Source organism: Cannabis sativa, chromosome 1 (assembly GCF_029168945.1).
Source record: "Cannabis sativa cultivar Pink pepper isolate KNU-18-1 chromosome 1, ASM2916894v1, whole genome shotgun sequence".
Lineage (NCBI taxonomy): Eukaryota > Viridiplantae > Streptophyta > Magnoliopsida > Rosales > Cannabaceae > Cannabis > Cannabis sativa.
The window spans coordinates 1,748,945-1,768,927 of NC_083601.1; the positions used below are offsets into that span (position 1 = coordinate 1,748,945).

Below are 19,983 nucleotides of genomic sequence, written 5' to 3' on the forward strand. Positions count from 1 at the left end.
ACTTGTGTTTTAAAAACTTCAAAAATTATTTTTTGTTCTCATTTCTAAAATAATTTTTTGAAAACAAAAAATAGAAAACAATATCAAACATGCTTTTGGTTTCTTGAGTTAAAGGCTGATGTTAGTTGGTATTGTAGAAAACTTTTGAGACGAAGAGAGACTTTCTCTCAAGATGATATTATCAAAGTTGGACTTAGTGGTGGATTATTGATTGGGCAAGTTTATGATCATCTCATTTCGGATAAGACCAGATATAAATGTATGCAAGCAATTTGTTTTTTTAAATATTCTTAGGGAAATTTACAAAAATACTGGAATTTGAGTTAACTTTTACAAAAATACTGTCACACGGAAATCTTTTCAAAAATACTGTGTTTTTGTAAAACACCAGTAAAACACAAAGCAGAACAACTCAAAACAACAGTAGAACACTAGTAAAACACCAGTAGAACACCAGTGAAAACTTAATACAGTATACTGCAGTATGAAACTTATGAAAAAACACAGTAAAAAAGTTAAAAATTCCGCCTAACAGTATTTTTGTAAGAAAATGACAAAAGTTAGTATACCATGTAAATTTCCCTATTCTTACTCTTGGAGAGTTCTATAGAATGTTAAGCAGTGGCTGGGGGGAATTTCTTTGGCCAAGCTCCTTTGAAAATCTACTATAAATTAAAAAATGTATTAACTAATTAATAATTAAAAGCCAACAAAACTACTATATTATTTAAAAGTATGGACTAAAAAAATCTTCCAAATTATCTCAAAGTTCGGGAATTGATTTGTCAAAAATTAAAATTTAGGGACCAACTTATCAAAATTAATATATTTAGTAACCAATTTGTCAATAAAAAAAGTTTGAACGAGAAATTACTAAAAGTCTTTTTAATTACGAGTTTTAAAAGTGTAAAAGTATATCACTTGCACTGCATATTTTGTGGTTTGTCTTGAGGTCATAGCTCGTGCGATTTGGAAAATGACTCCAATCAAATCGCACATGCACTGGATTCTAATTCTAATAAAATATCAACAAACTGAACCATTAATGTCACCATGAATATACAATACCTCTTCTATTAGAACACAAATATACTTAGGCGTCTTATTAATGGGTCCCACTTATCATTAAAAATAGTCTTTACCTTTTTTCTAACATGTAACAAGAAGTATTGTGTTTAATGTTTAGGCAAAATAGGTGAGAAAAGCACATAAACCGTTGAGTAATAACATAAGATAAGTCAATTAAAATCTTGTAATAATTCCTTCACTGGTGCTAAACTGCTGGTAAGTGGTAACAACAACCACCAAACCAAGTAAATTCATTACATTAAAAAGGGAAATTTGATTTTCTATACTTAGAAAATAAAAAAAAAATTTCCCTAAACCAAAAATTTAAAACCTAAAAAAACTATTCCTTTTTTTTCAAAACCTCAAAAATACCCCCCTCACAATATTCTTTCTCTCTGCATCATCTCTCTATCCCTCTATCTCACCCCAACCGCCCACCCTCACCCGAACCACCCTCACCCACCCACGTCAACCCCAACGCCGATCACCACCCTCACCCCCGTCGACCACGACCCCAACCCCTCCGACCCCAACCCCAACCCGAAAGAGCAACCCCGCCCCCGAAACTTTTTTTTTTTTCCTGCGATTTGAGAGAGGGAAGAAGACAGAGGTCCGATGGTCGGACCTTGGGGGTCCGATGGGTCCGACCATCGGACCCATCGGACCCCAAGGTCCGACCGTCTTTTAAATTTTTTTTTTTTTTTTTCTGCGATTTTGGAGAGAGAGGAAGAAAGAGGTCCGACCGGCTTTTTTTTTTTTTTTTTGCGATTTGAGAGAGAGGGGAAGAGAGAGGTCCGATGGTCGGACCTTGGGGTCCGATGGGTCCGATTGGTCGGACCCCATCGGACCCCATGGTCCGACCATCGGACCTGGGGTGTGGGATTCTTGGGACCGGCTAGATAGAGAGAGAAAGAGCAATAGTTTTAGTTTGGGGGTATTTTTGGGGTTTTGAAAAAAAAAAAGTATAGTTTTTTTAGGGTTTAAATTATTGGTTTAGAAATCAAATTTTTTGATTTTCTAAGTATAGAAAATCAAATTTCCCATTAAAAATGTGGTGCATCATTGCGCAATTACATAAGCACATCATGACATCATGTTGTTTAAGTCACGTGACTTCAACGACTTCCAACTTCCAACATTTTCCACTACCTAGAAGAAAATTCATCAAGTCTACTACCCCACCATAAAATAGATATTTAAAAAGGAAAAAAAAAAACTTTACAGTAAAGTAGAAAATTATAATATCAAAAATAATTTAGTATATATATTAAGCATTTTTCATGTTATCTTCTCACCTAACCACTATATAAGAGTGTATATATACATAACATACCCAACACAGATAATCCTTCATCCTAAAAAAACACAATGATAGAAGCTATGGTAGGCGAGTTTAACAATCCCCAATTATTATATCCCAATTTCTCCTCCTCCTCATCATCATCAACTTCTACCTCTACTTCTACAATAACCACTGATCTTATGTCCCCCTGTCTTACGGACCAGTGGGGAGACTTGCCGTTACAAGTTAACGATTCGGAGGATATGATCGTCTACAACTCACTCCGCGACGCCGTTAGTTTCGGATGGTCTCCCTCAGATCATTATTTAACGGCGGCAGCTGCCGTTGTGAAATCTGAGCCGTACGATTATCAGTATATTTACTCGTTTAATCAGAGTAGTCAACTCGCTGGGCCTCCAATAACCGCTGCCGAATGTTCATTAATCCCTAATAATATTAATCAGCCGAGGAATTTTCAGATCAACGGTCAGGATCAAATGTTCGATAGATACTCGGGAATGATCGCTCCTAATGTGTTATTAAATATTCAAAATAATGATAATTTTAATAGCGAGCAAAACAAGTGTCGTAATAATAATATTATTGGTTCGAACCGGAAATCGTCGGTGGCGAGAGGGAGGCATTACAGAGGTGTGAGACAGAGACCATGGGGAAAATTCGCGGCTGAGATTCGAGATCCGGCAAGGAATGGCGCCAGAGTTTGGCTTGGAACCTACGAGACGTCTGAGGAAGCGGCTTTGGCTTACGATCGAGCCGCTTTCAAAATGAGAGGTTCGAAAGCTTTGCTTAATTTTCCACACCGAATCAGCTCCGGCGAGCCGCCGCCGGTAAGGATTACGGGCAAACGCCGAGAGTCTGAGACTACAACGACGACTGGGTCTGGTGGCGGCTCACCGAAGAAGATGAAGGTTGTCAGAAATTCGGCGGAGAATAATGACGTGGCATCGAAGAAGGAATTCGACACTTTTGAGATAGGCCCCACCACAAGTTTTCTGCCACTTGGCGAAGAGCTATTAGTTAGTTAAATAAGAGAAAAATCTCATTCCTTTTTTCTTTTGAAAGGCTAAACAAAAAATACTTAAAAAGTGGTGTCAGTCAATTAATTTTTTATTTATTAAAAAATTAAACTTTTAACTGAGTGAACAATTAAAAGTAGTGATCTACATTAAAAAAAAATAGTGATCTTGATTAAAAAAAAAAGACAAAAACAAGTTCGTTGGGTGTGTGTGAATATTAGCAAAGCTTCAATCAATTAGCCTTATTAATATTCAGTGTAAAACATCAAACATCGTAAAAAATCAAAGATTTTTAATTTTTGTTTATTAATTTGATAATTATTGACATTGGAGACAAAAAAAAAAAAAAAAAAGAAAAGAAAATTCGTGCGTGATGACTTTTCTATTTCCAATACTAATGATAAATATTACATTTTGTTTTTTCTTTTTGATAAAATAATATGATATTTGTATTAGGGGTGTTTATTGGATCACATCGAATAGTTTTAAGCCTATCTAAATAATTATATACTAAATGTTTAATTTTAACATATGATCAGATCTAATTAATTTCAATCATATAAATTTGTCTAATCTAAAAGTGTTATATTTAAATAAACTATTTTTAAAATTTATTTTTATTAAAAAATATTTTTAATTTCGTTTTAATACTAATATAAAAGTTTTTATATTTTTTCAAAAAAAAAAGTAAGATTATATGCGGTGATATAGCTAAAACTGAAAAGTATAAAATGGTTTATAACAACCAAAATTTTACAAATGTTAATAATAATAAAAAAAAAAAATTACATACTTTTACTTTTTCTTTTGCCACATGATAAGTACCATCTCTCACAAAATTCTTTTTTCTTTTTCCTTAAATCTATTTTTCCTATTAATTCTGAAACTCCCTTTAGGATATTTTTGCTTTATATATTTTCCACTACTTTATTATAGTTTCTGATCTTTTACTTTTCTTTAGTGTGAATACATAGAAATTTAAATATTCTTTCAATCACGCACATTTAGGCAAGCTCCAATTAAACGAGTTCAACTCTTGACTTGCATGCACATGCAAATAAAAAATCTACACGTGATTATGAATGTCTGTCTTCTATGTCTCTCTGTTCAACTAAGACATCACTAACTTGTTGGGAGAAAAATGTCACTATACATAAAATATCTTATAAAAATTAGAAAAAAAAATTTACAACGACTAGATGTAATCACAGAATTATATGACTATATTAAAAAATTTAAGAAATCTGACTAAAAATTTTAGTAGAAACAATAGAAATGCATTATGTGGATTGGTAGTATTAGTCAAACATACTAATACTAATTAAAAACTTGTCCTTGAATATTTGTTTACTAGATGACGACAAATAATATTTAAAAATAAAAAGCACAAAGAATAACACTAAAGTTTTTGCGATCGTTGGTATTACGTAGGTTATTTTTAGGCTTTATAATTGTCACGCCATTCAATTTCGTATACTAATGTTAGATTTGAATCATTAAACTTGGGGTGATATCTTTTATTAATTTTTTTAAAGGTAAACAAAAATGTCCAATAAATCGAACAAAGTCAATTATATATAGTAGAACCTCTATTTAAGAATACTCTATTCAAGAATAACCTTTAATTTGTTATAAAAAAAATCTGTAAAGGCCGCCTATGATTAATGCTTTGTATTATTAAATATTTAAGGTTTATGTATTAATAATTATGGAATGCATATTTTAGAAATATATTTCATATATCATATATGTTTTTATGCTATTTTACATTTAATTACCTAATTTCTGTGTTGTGTTCGGAAGTTGTGGAAAGCGGCGTTGGGGCCTTTAGAGAGTCATATCTTATATTTTGATGTATGTTATTTGCTCGGTGTATTTTGTTTAATGCTAATAGTCGGGTTTTGGAAATGACCAAATTGTCCTTAGGTTGTTTAGTTTTGATAATTTAATTGAAGGGTAAATAGGTCTTTTTGCTTTTAGTGTTTTGGCTTTTAGTGGAAGTAGAAGCTTCCTTTATTTAACCTATGCATAGATAAGTAATAATATTATCAAGGAAAGAGGGATTAAGTGAGAAATTGATGATCAAGCTTGGGAATTTTCCTCTTTCCCTCTCTCTTTCGTGCACCCTAGAAAACCCAGCAAGAAAAGGGTTTGGATTGCTGATTGTATAGTCTTTCTAATCTCTTGAAGGAGAATTTGTATAAGGTATGGATTCCTAGTCTTCTTCTCTTTGTTTCTAGTTAGTATAAGGTTAGGTTTTGAGATTTAAATTAGGAATTTTGGTTCTGTAGTTATAGTTGTTGTTTGAATTTGATTTCTGTTGATTAAGTAAGTTTAATTGAGTTGCTTTATGCTGTCTTTGTTGGTTGTGGTAAGGTTTTGACAAGGTTTGAGTTTGAGAACTCAAACCTTGACCTCCAATGGTGTTTTTGGAATCTGAATAAATTGTTGTGATTTGTGGCTTGGGTTTGGTTTGAAATAGTGTATGCAGGTATTCTGGAAATTTTTAGAAAATTTGGGATTGATTTGAATTAAGGGGAAGAATTTTTGGGTTCCCAGCTCAGAACCAGAATTCCGGTTCCTGGGGCCCTGTTGCAACCGGTCGACCGGTTGGTCCCAGGAACCGGACTTCCGGTTGGGAACCGGCCTGCCGGTTGGGGCTTTTTCCCGAGCCCTAATTTTTCCCGTTTTTAAGTAATTTAGAGTATTGGCATCCTTTTTATCGATAGGGTTAAGCTTAGTTTGTATTTTAAATCCCCGATAAGTATTTTAGCGAGTCTCTCATCGGTTTTTGAACATAATGGTTTAGGGCCCTGTAAAACGTCGAGCTGCACTTCCACTCAGGCTGACCGGCACACTTGAGCACGGAACGAGGTAAGATAGCGAAAGAGTTTATATATGACTGTATATGTCTGTTTTGAATATTATACTACTAGCACTAATATAAATAATTATTAGAGTGTTAGTATAGTATTGCATGTTAATGTGATTGCGGTGTTACCAACACGAGTACCCAGGGTACGTCGTGTTCGTGGTACAACACTTAGTAATTCCCGGGAGTACAGTTAGGGCTCTACCAACACAAGTACAGAGTTGGTACTTTAGTGCATTTGGTATAGCAGTCGTACTACCCTTAAGAACGTTCTTAATCATTTGGTGAGCTTCGTTGTTAAGCTCAGGGCAGCTTAATCATAAAGCTGGCAGCGTGCTACTTTTATATATTTCTTGCATATCTTACTGAGTCTGTTGACTCATCAGTTTGCTACCTTGTGTAGGTAAAGGAAAAGCAAAGCTGGAGGAACAGTGAGGCGGAACTCGGCATGATTGTACATATCGCGGCAGTGCAACCTAGAGGGTTTCGATTTATTAGTATTTTGGAGTCTGTATTTTGAGGATGCTTGTCCGCTAAACTTTTTTAAAAAAAATAAATAATAATATAATATGTGTATAGTAGTAAAGTACTTTTAACTTATATTTTGATACTCGGGATCCCGATCCATGTTATTATTAATATATAAATTATTAAAACTAATTTTCGAGTTTATTATTATAAAATACGGACGTTACAAAATCAATTCTCAATTTGGGCTAGTTATAAATAAAAATAACCTCTAAATTGTAATTAGTTATACAGTTTCTAAGTCCCGTATTAATAAAGTATACCTCTATATAAGAATAATTATATCTTTATAAAATATATACATATATTTTGTAAATTTATTTACATAAAATTAATAATTTTATTCCAAATTGTAATATATGTATTAACATTATATTTATTTTAAAACAATTCTAGATCTATTATAATATAGTATTAATAATTATTTTTTGTTATTATTGTTACATTGATATTTTTTGGTATTTTAATTTTTTTTTTCTAGTGTAACTCTATTTAGTTATAACCTCTCAATTAGAATATAATTTGCTTAGTCCCAAGTGTATTCTTGAATAGAGGTTCTACTGTATATACATGAAAACATTTATCGTAAACCATGTAGTTCTTACAATCCAGAATTTCTTCACCTCTGATATAATTAAATATTTCTAATGTCTAATGTTATTTTAAAAATTATTTCGAAGGTTCTCGCGAATAGAATGAAGTATCTACTTGATCAAGTGGTGGCCCAAAATCAAAGTACTTTTATAGCTGGGCAACTTATTACTGATAATGTTATGATATCCTTTAAGGTTTTGCACTATTTACAAAGAAAGAAAGTAGGGAAAGATAGTTACAAGGCTTTAAAGCTTGATTTGAGTAAAGCTTATGACCGAGTGGAGTGCCCTTACCTTTGTGATATGCTTTCTAAGTTGGGTTTCGCTAATAAATGGGTGTGCTTTATTTACCAATGTTTGGCTTTAGTTCGGTATACCATTGTTAGTGGGGGCTTTGAGGTGGGTCCTATTATGCCTTCTCGGGGGATTAGACAAGGTGATTCTATTTCACCTTATCTTTTCTAATTTGTACTGAAGGTTTCTCGGCATTGATTGGTAAGTTTAAAGAGAGAAGATAGTTACATGGTTGTCGAGTTGCTAATGGGGCCCCAATGATCTCTCATATGCCTTTTGTGGATGATAGCTATCTCTTTTGTAAGGCTACTGATGGGGAGTCCTCTTTTGTGCTTTAGCTTCTAGAAATCTTTGAGAAAGCCTCGAGGCAGCAAGTGAACTTTGCTAAGTCGTCAGTTTTCTATTCTACTGATACCTCCTCAACTATGCACTCTCTTATATGTTCTAAGATGGGAATTTGGGAAGTTGATGCTCATAGTAAGTACTTAGGTCTTCCTAGTTTGCTTGGTAGAAATAAGAATGTGGTGCTTGGTTATTTCAAGGACAAGGTCAGGCAAATAATTTAAAGTTGGGATAACAAGTTTTTGTCTCTTGCACACAAATAGGTGTTGCTTAAATCTGTTGCCCAATCTCTCTCTTCTTATATTATGAATGTGTGTTTCCTGACTGTTGAGATTATTAAGGATATTGAGCGCATGATGAGTCATTTTTGGTGGCGTTCAAAGTCCTTTCAAGATAAGGAAATTAATTGGATGAGTTGGAAAAAGCTTAGTAAGTCTAAGGATAATGGTGGGATGGGATTCTGAAATCTCAGAGATTTCAATCTCTCACTGTTAGCTAAGCAAGGATGGCGTTTGTTGCTCTTTGATAAAAGTTTAGTTGGTCAAGTTTTCAAGGCTAGTTATTTCCCTTGGGGATCTTTTCTTACTGCTGAACTTGGTAATAATCTTAATTATATTTGGAGAAACGTTCTGGAAGCCCAATCTGAGGTCAAATTAGGGGTGAGACGTTGTGTGGGTTCTGGTCAAACTATTAGTATCGCAAATGACCCATGGCTTAATGATGTAGATCATCCTTATATAGATTCTTCGCATATGGCGTTACTTGATCAAAAGGTGTGTGCTTTGATGAAATCAGAGAGTAGAGAATGGGATGATGAGATCCTCTCTAACGTGTGCTTTTGGTTAGAGACTACAAATTGGTGAAAGAGATCCCTATTAGTCAAAATGTGGATGTTGATTCTTGGTATTGGATTAAGGAAGGTTCGTGTTTGTTTTCGGTGAGTAGTGCATATCAATTGTTGCAAGATCTAAAGTCTTCTATTTCTCGTTTCGGCAATTCTGGTTTTTGGAGGAATCTTTTGCAACTAAAACTTCTGCCAAAAGTAAAAAAAATTATGTGGCATGCTTGCTCAAACTGCCTTCCTACCTGGTTTAATTTATCAATAAAACGTGTCCCTCTAGATGTTATTTGCCCAATTTTACATGGGGACGTTGAAACACTTTTTATATCCTTGTTGGTTGTCCTTTCTCTTAGAACTGTTGGCAAGCTTCCCTTGTTCTGAGTGTTATCTCTGCTACAACTGTTTTTAGCACCTGATTTGATGATAGTCTGTGTGTGTGGAAGAATGAAGACCAATTAGTTGCTGCCATGTTATGTCAGTCTCTTTGGAAACACATGAATAATCTAGTTTGGAACTCTAAACTTCCCTCCATTGATGGTGTAGTGTAGTTGGCTTCTCTCAGCTTTGAAAATTAAAATAATGCTCAAACTCAGTCCCTAAATTCTCCATAGGTCCTGAATCAAGGTGAGAGAGTAGATGAGCGTTGGACTAAATCGGCTTTCCCCACAATCAAAGTTAATGTTGATGGTGCTATTTTTGTTTATGAAGGTTGCTTTGGTTTTGGTAGGGTGGCTAGAAATTATTTTGGGATGGTGATTGAAGCTAAACAATGTTTTCGTGAGGGGAGTTGGCTCCTTTGATGGTTGAAATTATGGGGCTCAAAGAAGTTTTAAGTTGGATCAAGAAAAAGAATTAATCTTAGGTGGTGGTGGAGCTTGATTGTCTTACTCTTGTGAATGATCTAATTAAGAAGAGGTTGATCGTGTTCTTAGTGGGGACTCTTTACCTACTTTTTATTCATTTATTGTTGTGGGTGATTTAATTTAATGAAGATAAATTTCATTAAAATATATATATACAATATTAATATTTTTATTTTTTTTTAACAATATTAATATTTATTATTATTTCAATAATAATATCTATATCTTTATATATTAAAAGTGCCTATCTAACGGCAATTCTTGGTTTAACGATTCTTGGTTTAACGATTCTTTTTTTTTTTTTTATTTAGCCTTACACGATTAACTTAACAGACTGTTAACGTTAAACGTTAACAAATAAATAAACCCAATAATTAAACCCAAAAAATTAAACAATCTTTTTCAAAATTAAAAAAAATATCTTACCCACATATCTCTCTAACAAATTACACGGCTTCATTCAAATTTCAAAAAATAAACCCAATAATTAAACCCAAAAAAAAAAAAATTAAACAATCTTTACGATTAACCCATTCATCACCCCAAACACAACAAAAGCCCCTCTCTCTCTCAGATTTCATATTTCTTTCTCATCGATTGCAGTTCTGTTATTTTACAAGAGTGTCCAAGCTAAAGGTCAGAATATAATTACTTTTTCTTTTCATTTCAGGCAAAGATCGCTCCTTATATAGGACAATCTACTCTGACAATAGGGGTGTTCGAGGAACAGAATGCAATCATCAGTTGTTAATTCTCATTACTTTTGGTAAAAATTACACCTTTAATACTTCTTTGTTACTTTTTTTGTGCTATTTTGAGTGATGGTGGCTTTATAATGAGTAGATGAGATTTCAGTTAGCATTGTTAAAATTCATGACTTCTGGTAGGCTGACAGTGGTAGCTTCTTAGGAATACTTGTACACATTAATTTTGATTTTGCTCTGTTTTTGACTCCATATCTAAGATTTCTTCTAGGTAGTGAGAATGTTCCTTCAAGTGTTAGTTATTCTTAATTTTGTAATATTTGAACTGGAACAAATGCAACATATATTATAACCTTATTATTATTGTTTCCAATATGTTTTTACTAACATTTGTAGTTTAATTTAAACTCCATTATACTGGACATAAAAGTTAAATTTAAATTTATTATTCAAATCTCTCTAAATTAAATATTATTTATTTTTGATTCATTTATTTCCTTCCGAACTCATAATATAATACTTAATATAAAACATAGCATACGTGCATCGCACGTAACAATATACTAGTATATATATATAAAAGAGAAGTATGAAGCGGTGACATGACACTCTAGAATCTCTCTAATAGTCATATTTGATCTCTCCTTAATTCTCTCATTTTTTAATTTTTTATTAATTTTATATATATTAATTCATTTTTTATTAATAAACTAAATTATATTTAAAAATTCTCCATGTAAAATAAATATCTCATAATCTATTTTTTTTTATATATATACATATATAAATATATATCATCCTTAACCAAACACGATCCCTATTTCACATAAACAACAAATATATTTTAAAAGTGGAAAAGTAAAAATATTTTTCAAAAACATGTTCTATAAAACTGTTTTTACTTTTCAATTTTATAATTAGAAATCAAAATTTTAAAAACAAAAAAAAAAAATCACTTTCAATATTTTTTTAAACAGTTTTTTTTTTCTTAATCAATCTTTTGGATTACGACCAGACCCGGAACCAAATCCCCTTCCCACGTATAAAGGAGAAGTATGAAGCGGTGACATGACACTCTAAAATCTCTCTAATAGTCATATTTGATCTCTTCTTAATTCTCTCACTTTTTTAATTTTTTATTAATTTTATAAATATTAATTCATTTTTTATTAATAAACTAAATTATATTTAAAAATTCTCCACATAAAATAAATATCTCATAATCTATTTTTATTTTTATATATATATAAATATATATCATCCATAACCAAACACGATCCCTATTTCACATAAACTACAAATATATTTTAAAAGTGGAAAAGTAAAAATATTTTTCAAAAATATGTTCTATAAAACTGTTTTTACTTTTCAATTTTATAATTAGAAATCAAATTTTTTTTAAAAAAAAAAAAAATCACTTTCAATATTTTTTTAAACAGTTTCTTTTTTCTTAATCAATCTTTTGGATTACAACCAGACTCGGAACCAAATTCCCTTTTGACGGCCTTGGCGCTGAACCTGACTTGAACCCGAATCCGACCCCGGACCTAAACCCGACTTAAATAAAATCAAAAAATAAAAATAAAAATGAACTTTATAGAACACAATTTTGTTTTTTTTTTTTTAAAATTAAACAACAAAAGTGGTTACAGAACATATTTTTGTTTTTCAAAAATAAATTTTTTAAAAACAAAAATTCTACTTTCATTTTGTGATTAAAAAATTAAAAAACATAAGTGTTGCCAAACGGCACCTTAGTTAAGATCATTATTATTAATTTTTCCAAAACTTTTGTTTTCTTCTCTCAGCCACACTCTATTAACTTAGTTAAGATTATTATTATTAATTTTGCTCTCAATCTCTCCTTGCATATATATATAAATATATATATAAGGACACTGTAGTTGTTTCATATAAATTTAATTTAAGGTTTTTAATTTTAATATCTCTTTTGCATATATGTATAAACATATAAGGACACTATAGTTGTTTCATACAATTTTATGTTTTTTTATGATTTAGATTATTATTTTTTCTGTAATGTTTTTGTTTTAATTCTATGATTTTGGATGAAAATCTTTTTCAAAATCCTTAAACCATCACTTTTTTTTTTTGTGAAAAGCTTGGACACTATTAGAATCTCTCTAATAGTCATATTTACTCTCTCCTTAATTCTCTTATTTTTTTTATTAAACTATATTTTAAAATTATTCCCGTAAAACAAATATCTCATAATCTATTTTTATGGTATATATATAGGGTATTTCTAGCGTAGGGCATAGTATATTGTACTTATGCTATAAGGTAGTTTTTTTAACCCATTTGTAATTAGAAAAGAAAAGATGTATATAACTTTTGTTGAAAAAGTGTATAGGATTATTTATTTGAAATTTTATATATTTCTATTTTCGCTGAAATCAATCTTTATATATTGTTTTATTGATTGAGTCACCTTAAGACTCATCAAGCACACGCTTTAGACATTGGCGCAGGGATTGTGCAAGTGGGGTTGATATTTGGATTTTGGCATTCTCTTAATAAGTATATAACACAATATTTTTTTTTTATAAAAAAAACTATATTTTTACGTTTATTTTCTTTTATATAGTTTTACGATTTTCTATAGAAACAACAAAAAAAAAATAACAAAAAAATACATAAAAGTAACATAAAAATAATATCTAAATAACATCAAAACAACAATAAAAAATAACATAAAGATAACAAAAAATCAACAACAAATTAACAAGAGTACCACATAAAAAAATCGTATTTTCTGTAAATAAAATCAAAAAAATTGTAAAAATATTTAAAATTTCGTGAAATCGTATTTTTGTAATTTTTGTGTATTTGTGAAATAATCCCTAATATTATTTTATCATTTTATTGTTATACTTTTATCATTTATAAAATGAGTAATTTGTAGCATAAATATTTAAGTTTAATTTTTAATAATAATGATACTTAAGTTATATTTCTAAAATTTCTGTAAATACCTGACCATTAAGTACCAAGTTAATAGCCACGTCACAGTCCTTGATTAGTCCAAGTTATAAAATTTATATTTTTAATTTAAAAATTAATTTAAATATACCAATAAGAAAATGACATGTGGATAATGATTTAACATTTGATGGCCAGGTACCAACGAAAGTTCAGAAATATAACTTAACTACTATTATTACTGTAAAAAATAATGTGTAACCCAGAATTAAATTTTCAATATTTATGCCACAAATAATTAAATTAAAGTCTAATATAAAACATTATACGAAAATAATTCATTTATCTATTTTACATTAGTATTTTATATTTGTAATATTGCTAATCATAATATTGAATTAAACTCTAGAAATATATGATATTGGGTGAATTTACAATGCAGTCCCTTAAAAGGGATGTATTGATGTACCCTTTACTTGTTTCGGTATCCAGAAAAATTTAGTCTAATTTTTTTTTCATATTCGTGTACGTTATAGCTATTTAAGATATCTTACAAAATTTTGAAAAATTCGGAATAATTTACAATATAAAAAGTAATATTCAAACAGTCTCTTTTACACGCGTATAAAATAAAATAGTCACTCGTGCAACACACTATTTAAACCTTGTTTTCAGTGTATTAAACTTTTCCAAATTTCTTAAAATTTTGCAGAATGTCTTAAATAACTATAATAATGTGATACACATTCAGCAAATAAATTCCAAAAACTCAAATAACAAAATTTAAATAATTAAATGGAGTTTGAGAAGATTTAAACTTACTTATTTTTACTATCTTCACAGGGTTTCAATCCACTTTACTTAATTTTTTAAAATATGGTGTAAAGTAATTGTTGCTTTAGAGAGAGAAAGAGAGAGATTAAGAGACACTAAAAGAGAGAGAAAGAGAGAATTAAAATTGAGCGTAGCCTTTAATTAGGAGAGAAAAATAAAGTTTGATATTTTATATTGATAAATATTATATTGATAGCAAAATTGGTAACTAAAATTATTTTTTGAAAATAAATACTTATATAAAAAAAATTAAACTAAATTTTTAAAAAATAATAATATTTAAATTAAACATTAATAATTTTTTTTTATAAATTATTAATTTTAAAATAAATATATCATTAAATATTATTATAATATATAAAGTTTTAATTGTATACAAGCAGTCTTATCGTAAAAGTATACATCTGATATCATAATAACCACACGATCTAAAATCAATGGTTAAAAAAAGTACCCTACCGGTAGGAAATTTTTGCTAGGTCCTACCAGGGCCGGCCCTGAAATGTAGTGGGCTATAGGGTAAAAATTATTTTTTGGGCCCTTATTTAGAAAAAAAAAATGGTATTTTTCAAAATCAGCAAAAAAATTGTATAATTTTAAAAGGGCAAAATTTTTTTTTTGGGCCCCTGGACTAGGTGGGCCCTAGGCACAGGCCTAGCCCGCCTATGCCTAGGGCCGGCCCTGGGTCCTACCATAGTCTTGCCCTATAAATATATATCATCCTTAACCAAACACTATCCCTATTTCACATAAACTACAAATATATCAAACCCAAAGCTTTTGTTTGCTTCTCTCAGCCACACTCTATGAACTTAGTTAAGATCATTATTATTAATTTTTCTCTCAATCTCTCTTTGCATATATATATATATATATAAAAATATATATAAGGACACTGTAGTTGTTTCATATAAATTTAATTTAGGGTTTTTAATTTTAATATCTCTTTTGCATATATGTATAAACATATAAGGACACTATAGTTGTTTCATACAATTTTATGTTCTTTTATGATTTAGATTATTATTTTTTCTGTAATGTTTTTGTTCTAGTTCTATGATTTTAGATGAAAATCTTTGTCAAAATCCTTAAACCATCACTTTTTTGTGAAAAGCTCGGACACTATTAATAATCTTAAAATTAAGATTAAGTCATAGATGAGAATATAATTTTAGAAATCTTATTGAAGCAATACATTTTGGGAAGGTTGAAATACATGTATTTGTAAATTATAAATTCATCCTATTAAAGCAATACATTTCGGAAGGTTGAAAATATGTATATGTAAAATCTAGATTCTTATATATATACTAGCAAAAACTACGTGCGAGACACGTATACTAAATTTTATGCTAGTTTTTTTTCTATGTTATTTGAAAGTGATACAATAAAAAATTAAAGAAAAAACATTATTAGTTATTAGGTGAGATTATTTGAATAAAAAACAATAAATAATCACGTAAAAATCAAAAATAATTATTTGAATAAAGAATTCAATATACTCATTTCTATATATGAATCTCATTAATAAACAAGAATTATTAAATATATGAACAATAATTTGTCACGCTATATGTTTCCCAATAAAGAAATCCACCTCCTCATAGTCAAAAATAAACAATATATGTAATACAGATCTTTGTAATGAAGTACCTAAAAGAAACAAAACTTCAGTTAGCATAATCGAAAAAGGTTTAAGTGAGCTAAATAATGACTAAGAAGATCTAAATTACAAAATGAAAATAACATGTCTATATGAGTATGATTCTATTGCTATATGAGCATAATTGATCTAAGAGAAAATAGATAAACTTATAAACATATAAATATACTTAATATTAATTTTGACAAAGAAACAATTCAATTATAAACAATTCTAAATATCAGCTTGACAATTTCAACACACTAATTACTCATTAAATAACCATAATGTATACATCATGATAATTTTATTTTATTTGATATCAAATGATAGAGATTATTGAGGTTTTCAGCCATGGAAAACACACTATGATCAAAAAGTAATGCTCATTAATTGTATATTTCAAAGAAACCCTAATTTCCATGAATGTCCCTAATAATATATAAACAATAAAGTTGTAAATTAAAAAAAAAAGTAGCAAAATTTCATTTAATATAAGAAATAGAACAAATTGAAGATTTATACAATACTGGAATTTGAACTCTTAGAAGCCATTAGCGAAGGGGCGAAACTCGTTAGATCTCCTAGTTGAACACTACCTTAAAAAAAATTAAATGATGTGGAGGTTTTTTTATGTGTTTCTGTTTCGATATGTTCTTTTAAAACACCATAAATTGTAAAACAAGCCTAACAGTTGCTTAATGTTTCCTTAGCTTTAACGTGGCACCCACTTCTTAGATTGACTTTTTTATCTTGTATATTTATGTATCTTTGAGATTTAACGGAAAAGGCTCTATTGCCTTGAGATTTAAACCACGTTTGATTTTCTTATTATTTACAGGGCCGACATGCTTTGGTCTATGATATAAATACAACAAATGAGACTTGGGAGTGGGTTGACCTTAAGGAGGTAACAATTGTGTTTTAAAATCTTGGTTCCTGAAGAATGTTTCAAGATACAAGTATGATGGGTTTTTTATATTATAGACGATTTGTTCCAAAACATAATAGAACTAACCAATTTAGGTTAATGATCTGGCTTCTGATACGTCCATATTAAAGATGATTGGGGGTGTGCGGTTCTGTAAATGCTATGAAATAATTTTGTAGTTAGTCTGTGAATATTGCAATGAAAGTGTTGGTTTGACCTGGCAATTTTGTGGTTACAACTTACAAGAATTCTTGACAAGGTTGTTGAATAGTAAACCAATATAAAACTTGTTTTACTCTCTTGAATAATATGAAAGATAATTTATTTTTTCACCATGTTTAAAAATAAATACAAATTTGATGAGCATATTACTTTTTTTTTTTAATTGAGAGTCTCAGAGTATCAAATCCCGGGTTGTTTTTTTTAAATGTGTTGTGATTCTCGAATATTTAGTATCAAATATCAGTTCAAATATTAATGAAATTTGTTTTATTATTATTTTATTATATATAAATAATATTTTATTATTTTATTAAATAAAAATTAAAAGTCACCCAAATATCAGTTCAAATATTAATGGGATTTATTTTATTATTATTTTATTATATATAAATAATATTTTATTATTTTATTAAATAAAAATTAAAAGTCACCCATAAATTTCTCAAAAACCAAGAATTTTAGTTATATAGGCATACTTTATATAGAATAGATATATATATATATATATATATTATTTTTAGATTCTTAATAATGTATAGTCTTTTTTAGTTTGTGTTGTAATATTTGTATGAGAGTTTCAATTTTAAAAAAAAATTAAAAAAATCATACCTTCTCTTAAATTATTCCAAATTGACTACAATGTTCAAAAGGAAAAACATCACTATTTATCTATTTGATAACTCAAATCAAATCTTTAGATAAATAATATTGTTATACGATTTTATTGCTTTTACATATATATAAATATACTAGCAAAAAACTACGTGCGAGGCACATATACTAAATTTTATGCTAATTTTTTTCTATGTTATTTGAAAGTGATACAATTAAAAATTAAGGAAAATATTATTAGTTATTAGGTGAGATTATTATTATGTGTATCTAAATATTATAGTTTATAATGTTGTCAATTAAAAGTGAATACCGAATGCAATATATTAGCGTTTAAGAAAGTTTGATGATTTAAATATGTTCTTAAGTTAATCCAAAAATAAATTAAAAATTGATGTTCCAATACTTAAAGAAACATTACTTAAATGGGTGTAAGATAAAAAGAAAATTAAAATCAATCTCTAAATTGTTGATAATTGAAGATAGCATTTGTCTAAAAATTGTAGATAAGAAAACTAATAATAGTCATTGGTGGATTTCAATCTTCATTTGCTTCGATGGAGACAATAGTGTAATTTTTATATTTTACATTTTTCATTCTAGTCGGATCCGCATATATCTGGATTGTCCATTTTTTCGTTGATAAATTGAATATGGTAGTGTCGACAAAAAAGTGAAAACCATGTTTAACAAAAAGTGATAGTATTTTATAACAAAATACTATTAAATTATTTAAATTTAAATTATTTTAAAATACTATATTTTATTTAAATAAAACTCTATACGATTAAAATTTCATATTTATCTTTATTCAAAAAGAAAAAAAATTGATTAAAAAATGAAAAGTTTCTATTATTATCTCTACTACCTTTCTAGATGTGAATAATTGTCTCTTGTTTCTTCCATATTTTTCTTTATTTTTTTATATTGTGTTTGCAGCATATATGTAAATTATTACGTAACTTATAAAAATTTTGCTCCTGGAAACTAATGCATATGTCGAGCACTTACAATCATTTGTTAGCTGTAAACTTTGTTGTGTTTTTTTTGCAATTGATGCTTGGTTTTGTGAACGTTGGTTTTGTGAACTTTGATAAAAGTCACACTTCTTTTTTATTATTATTATTACTTATATATTTTGTTATTAAGTTGTGAAGAAGAAAGAAGAGAAGTGCGGATTGGAATATTATGTGTGATTCCATGGGAATGTCAAAATTGTAATAGGAAAAGGAATACAATAAATAATTAAGAAAATACTATCGTAAATGTACAACAGCAAAAACCCAATTGTATTTTTTTAGAATTAATGGGATTTATTTTATTATATATAAATAAAAAGTGATCCATGAATTTCTCATAAACCATTTTATTTTTAATATAAATAAAAAGTCACCCATGAATTTCTCATAAACCAAGAATTCTGTTATATAGGCACACTTTATATAGAATAGATAAAGGAGAAGTATGAGGCGGTCATGTGGCGCTTTAAAATTAGCTTAAATACATCTATCTATTTTCTCCTTATTTCTCTCATTTTTTAATATTTTATTAGAGCATAAACTAATAAATCAATCTTTTATTATTTTTCTAATTCTAATAAATTTTCTATAAATTATAAAATACTTAAATCTATATATCTATTCTATATAAAATGTGCCTATATAACAGAATTCTTGGTTTATGAGAAATTATTGGGTAATTTTTTTTAATCACTATTATTTCTCATTTTTTTCTATTTTTTATTTGATTTAATTAAAAATAATATTTATATATAAATACAATTTAAAATTGATATTTTTCTTTTCTCTCCTTAATTTATCTATATATTGTTTACATATTACTTAATTAATAGAATTTGATACAAAAAAAAAAAAAATAGAAAAAAAGGAAGAAAAATGGATCAACAATATACCTTATGTCATTCTCTTTAAACTCAAAACTCAAATTTCGATTTCAAACTAAATCCAAAAAAAAATTCAAAACTCAATCAATATACATTCATTAGTAAAAAAAACAAATAATCGATTTACCACATATCCATACATCCAATACTCAAAAGCATGTATGATGTCCCTATAAAAAAAATTCATTTACAATAAACTTTTAAGGTTGTTGAAAATAACAATCTCAATAGTTCAGGCCAGGGGCATTTTTAACGACTTTAAAAGTTTAGGGGAATGATTTGGTACATGTTAAAGTTCAAGGGCAAAATTCTTAATTAGATTAAAATAAAATAATATTTTGTTAGTAGTAAATAAAAAAAATAAATTTGGGGTGGTCTACAAAATTTTACTAACCAAACATACAAACATAGATATGAAGAAAAAAAATAGTCTAAACAAAGTGTGTTGTGTGCAATTAAGAAAAATCTGATT

General features: G+C 28.8%; 1 protein-coding gene across 1 annotated transcript; it reads left to right on the forward strand.

Moving 5' to 3' along the window:
• The first annotated feature begins 2,322 nt into the window (after window positions 1–2,322).
• LOC115705071 (ethylene-responsive transcription factor 2) lies at window positions 2,323–3,547 on the forward strand. Its single transcript, XM_030632310.2, has one exon. The coding sequence runs from the start codon at window positions 2,437–2,439 to the stop codon at window positions 3,394–3,396; it is 960 nt and encodes a 319-aa protein (XP_030488170.2). The 5' UTR covers window positions 2,323–2,436; the 3' UTR covers window positions 3,397–3,547.
• The last annotated feature ends 16,436 nt before the right edge of the window (window positions 3,548–19,983 follow it).

What these genes read in the sequence shown, in the direction of transcription:
- LOC115705071 (XM_030632310.2), top strand. Translation starts at nt 2,437, where the DNA reads ATGATAGAAGCTATGGTAGGCGAGTTTAACAATCCCCAATTATTATAT.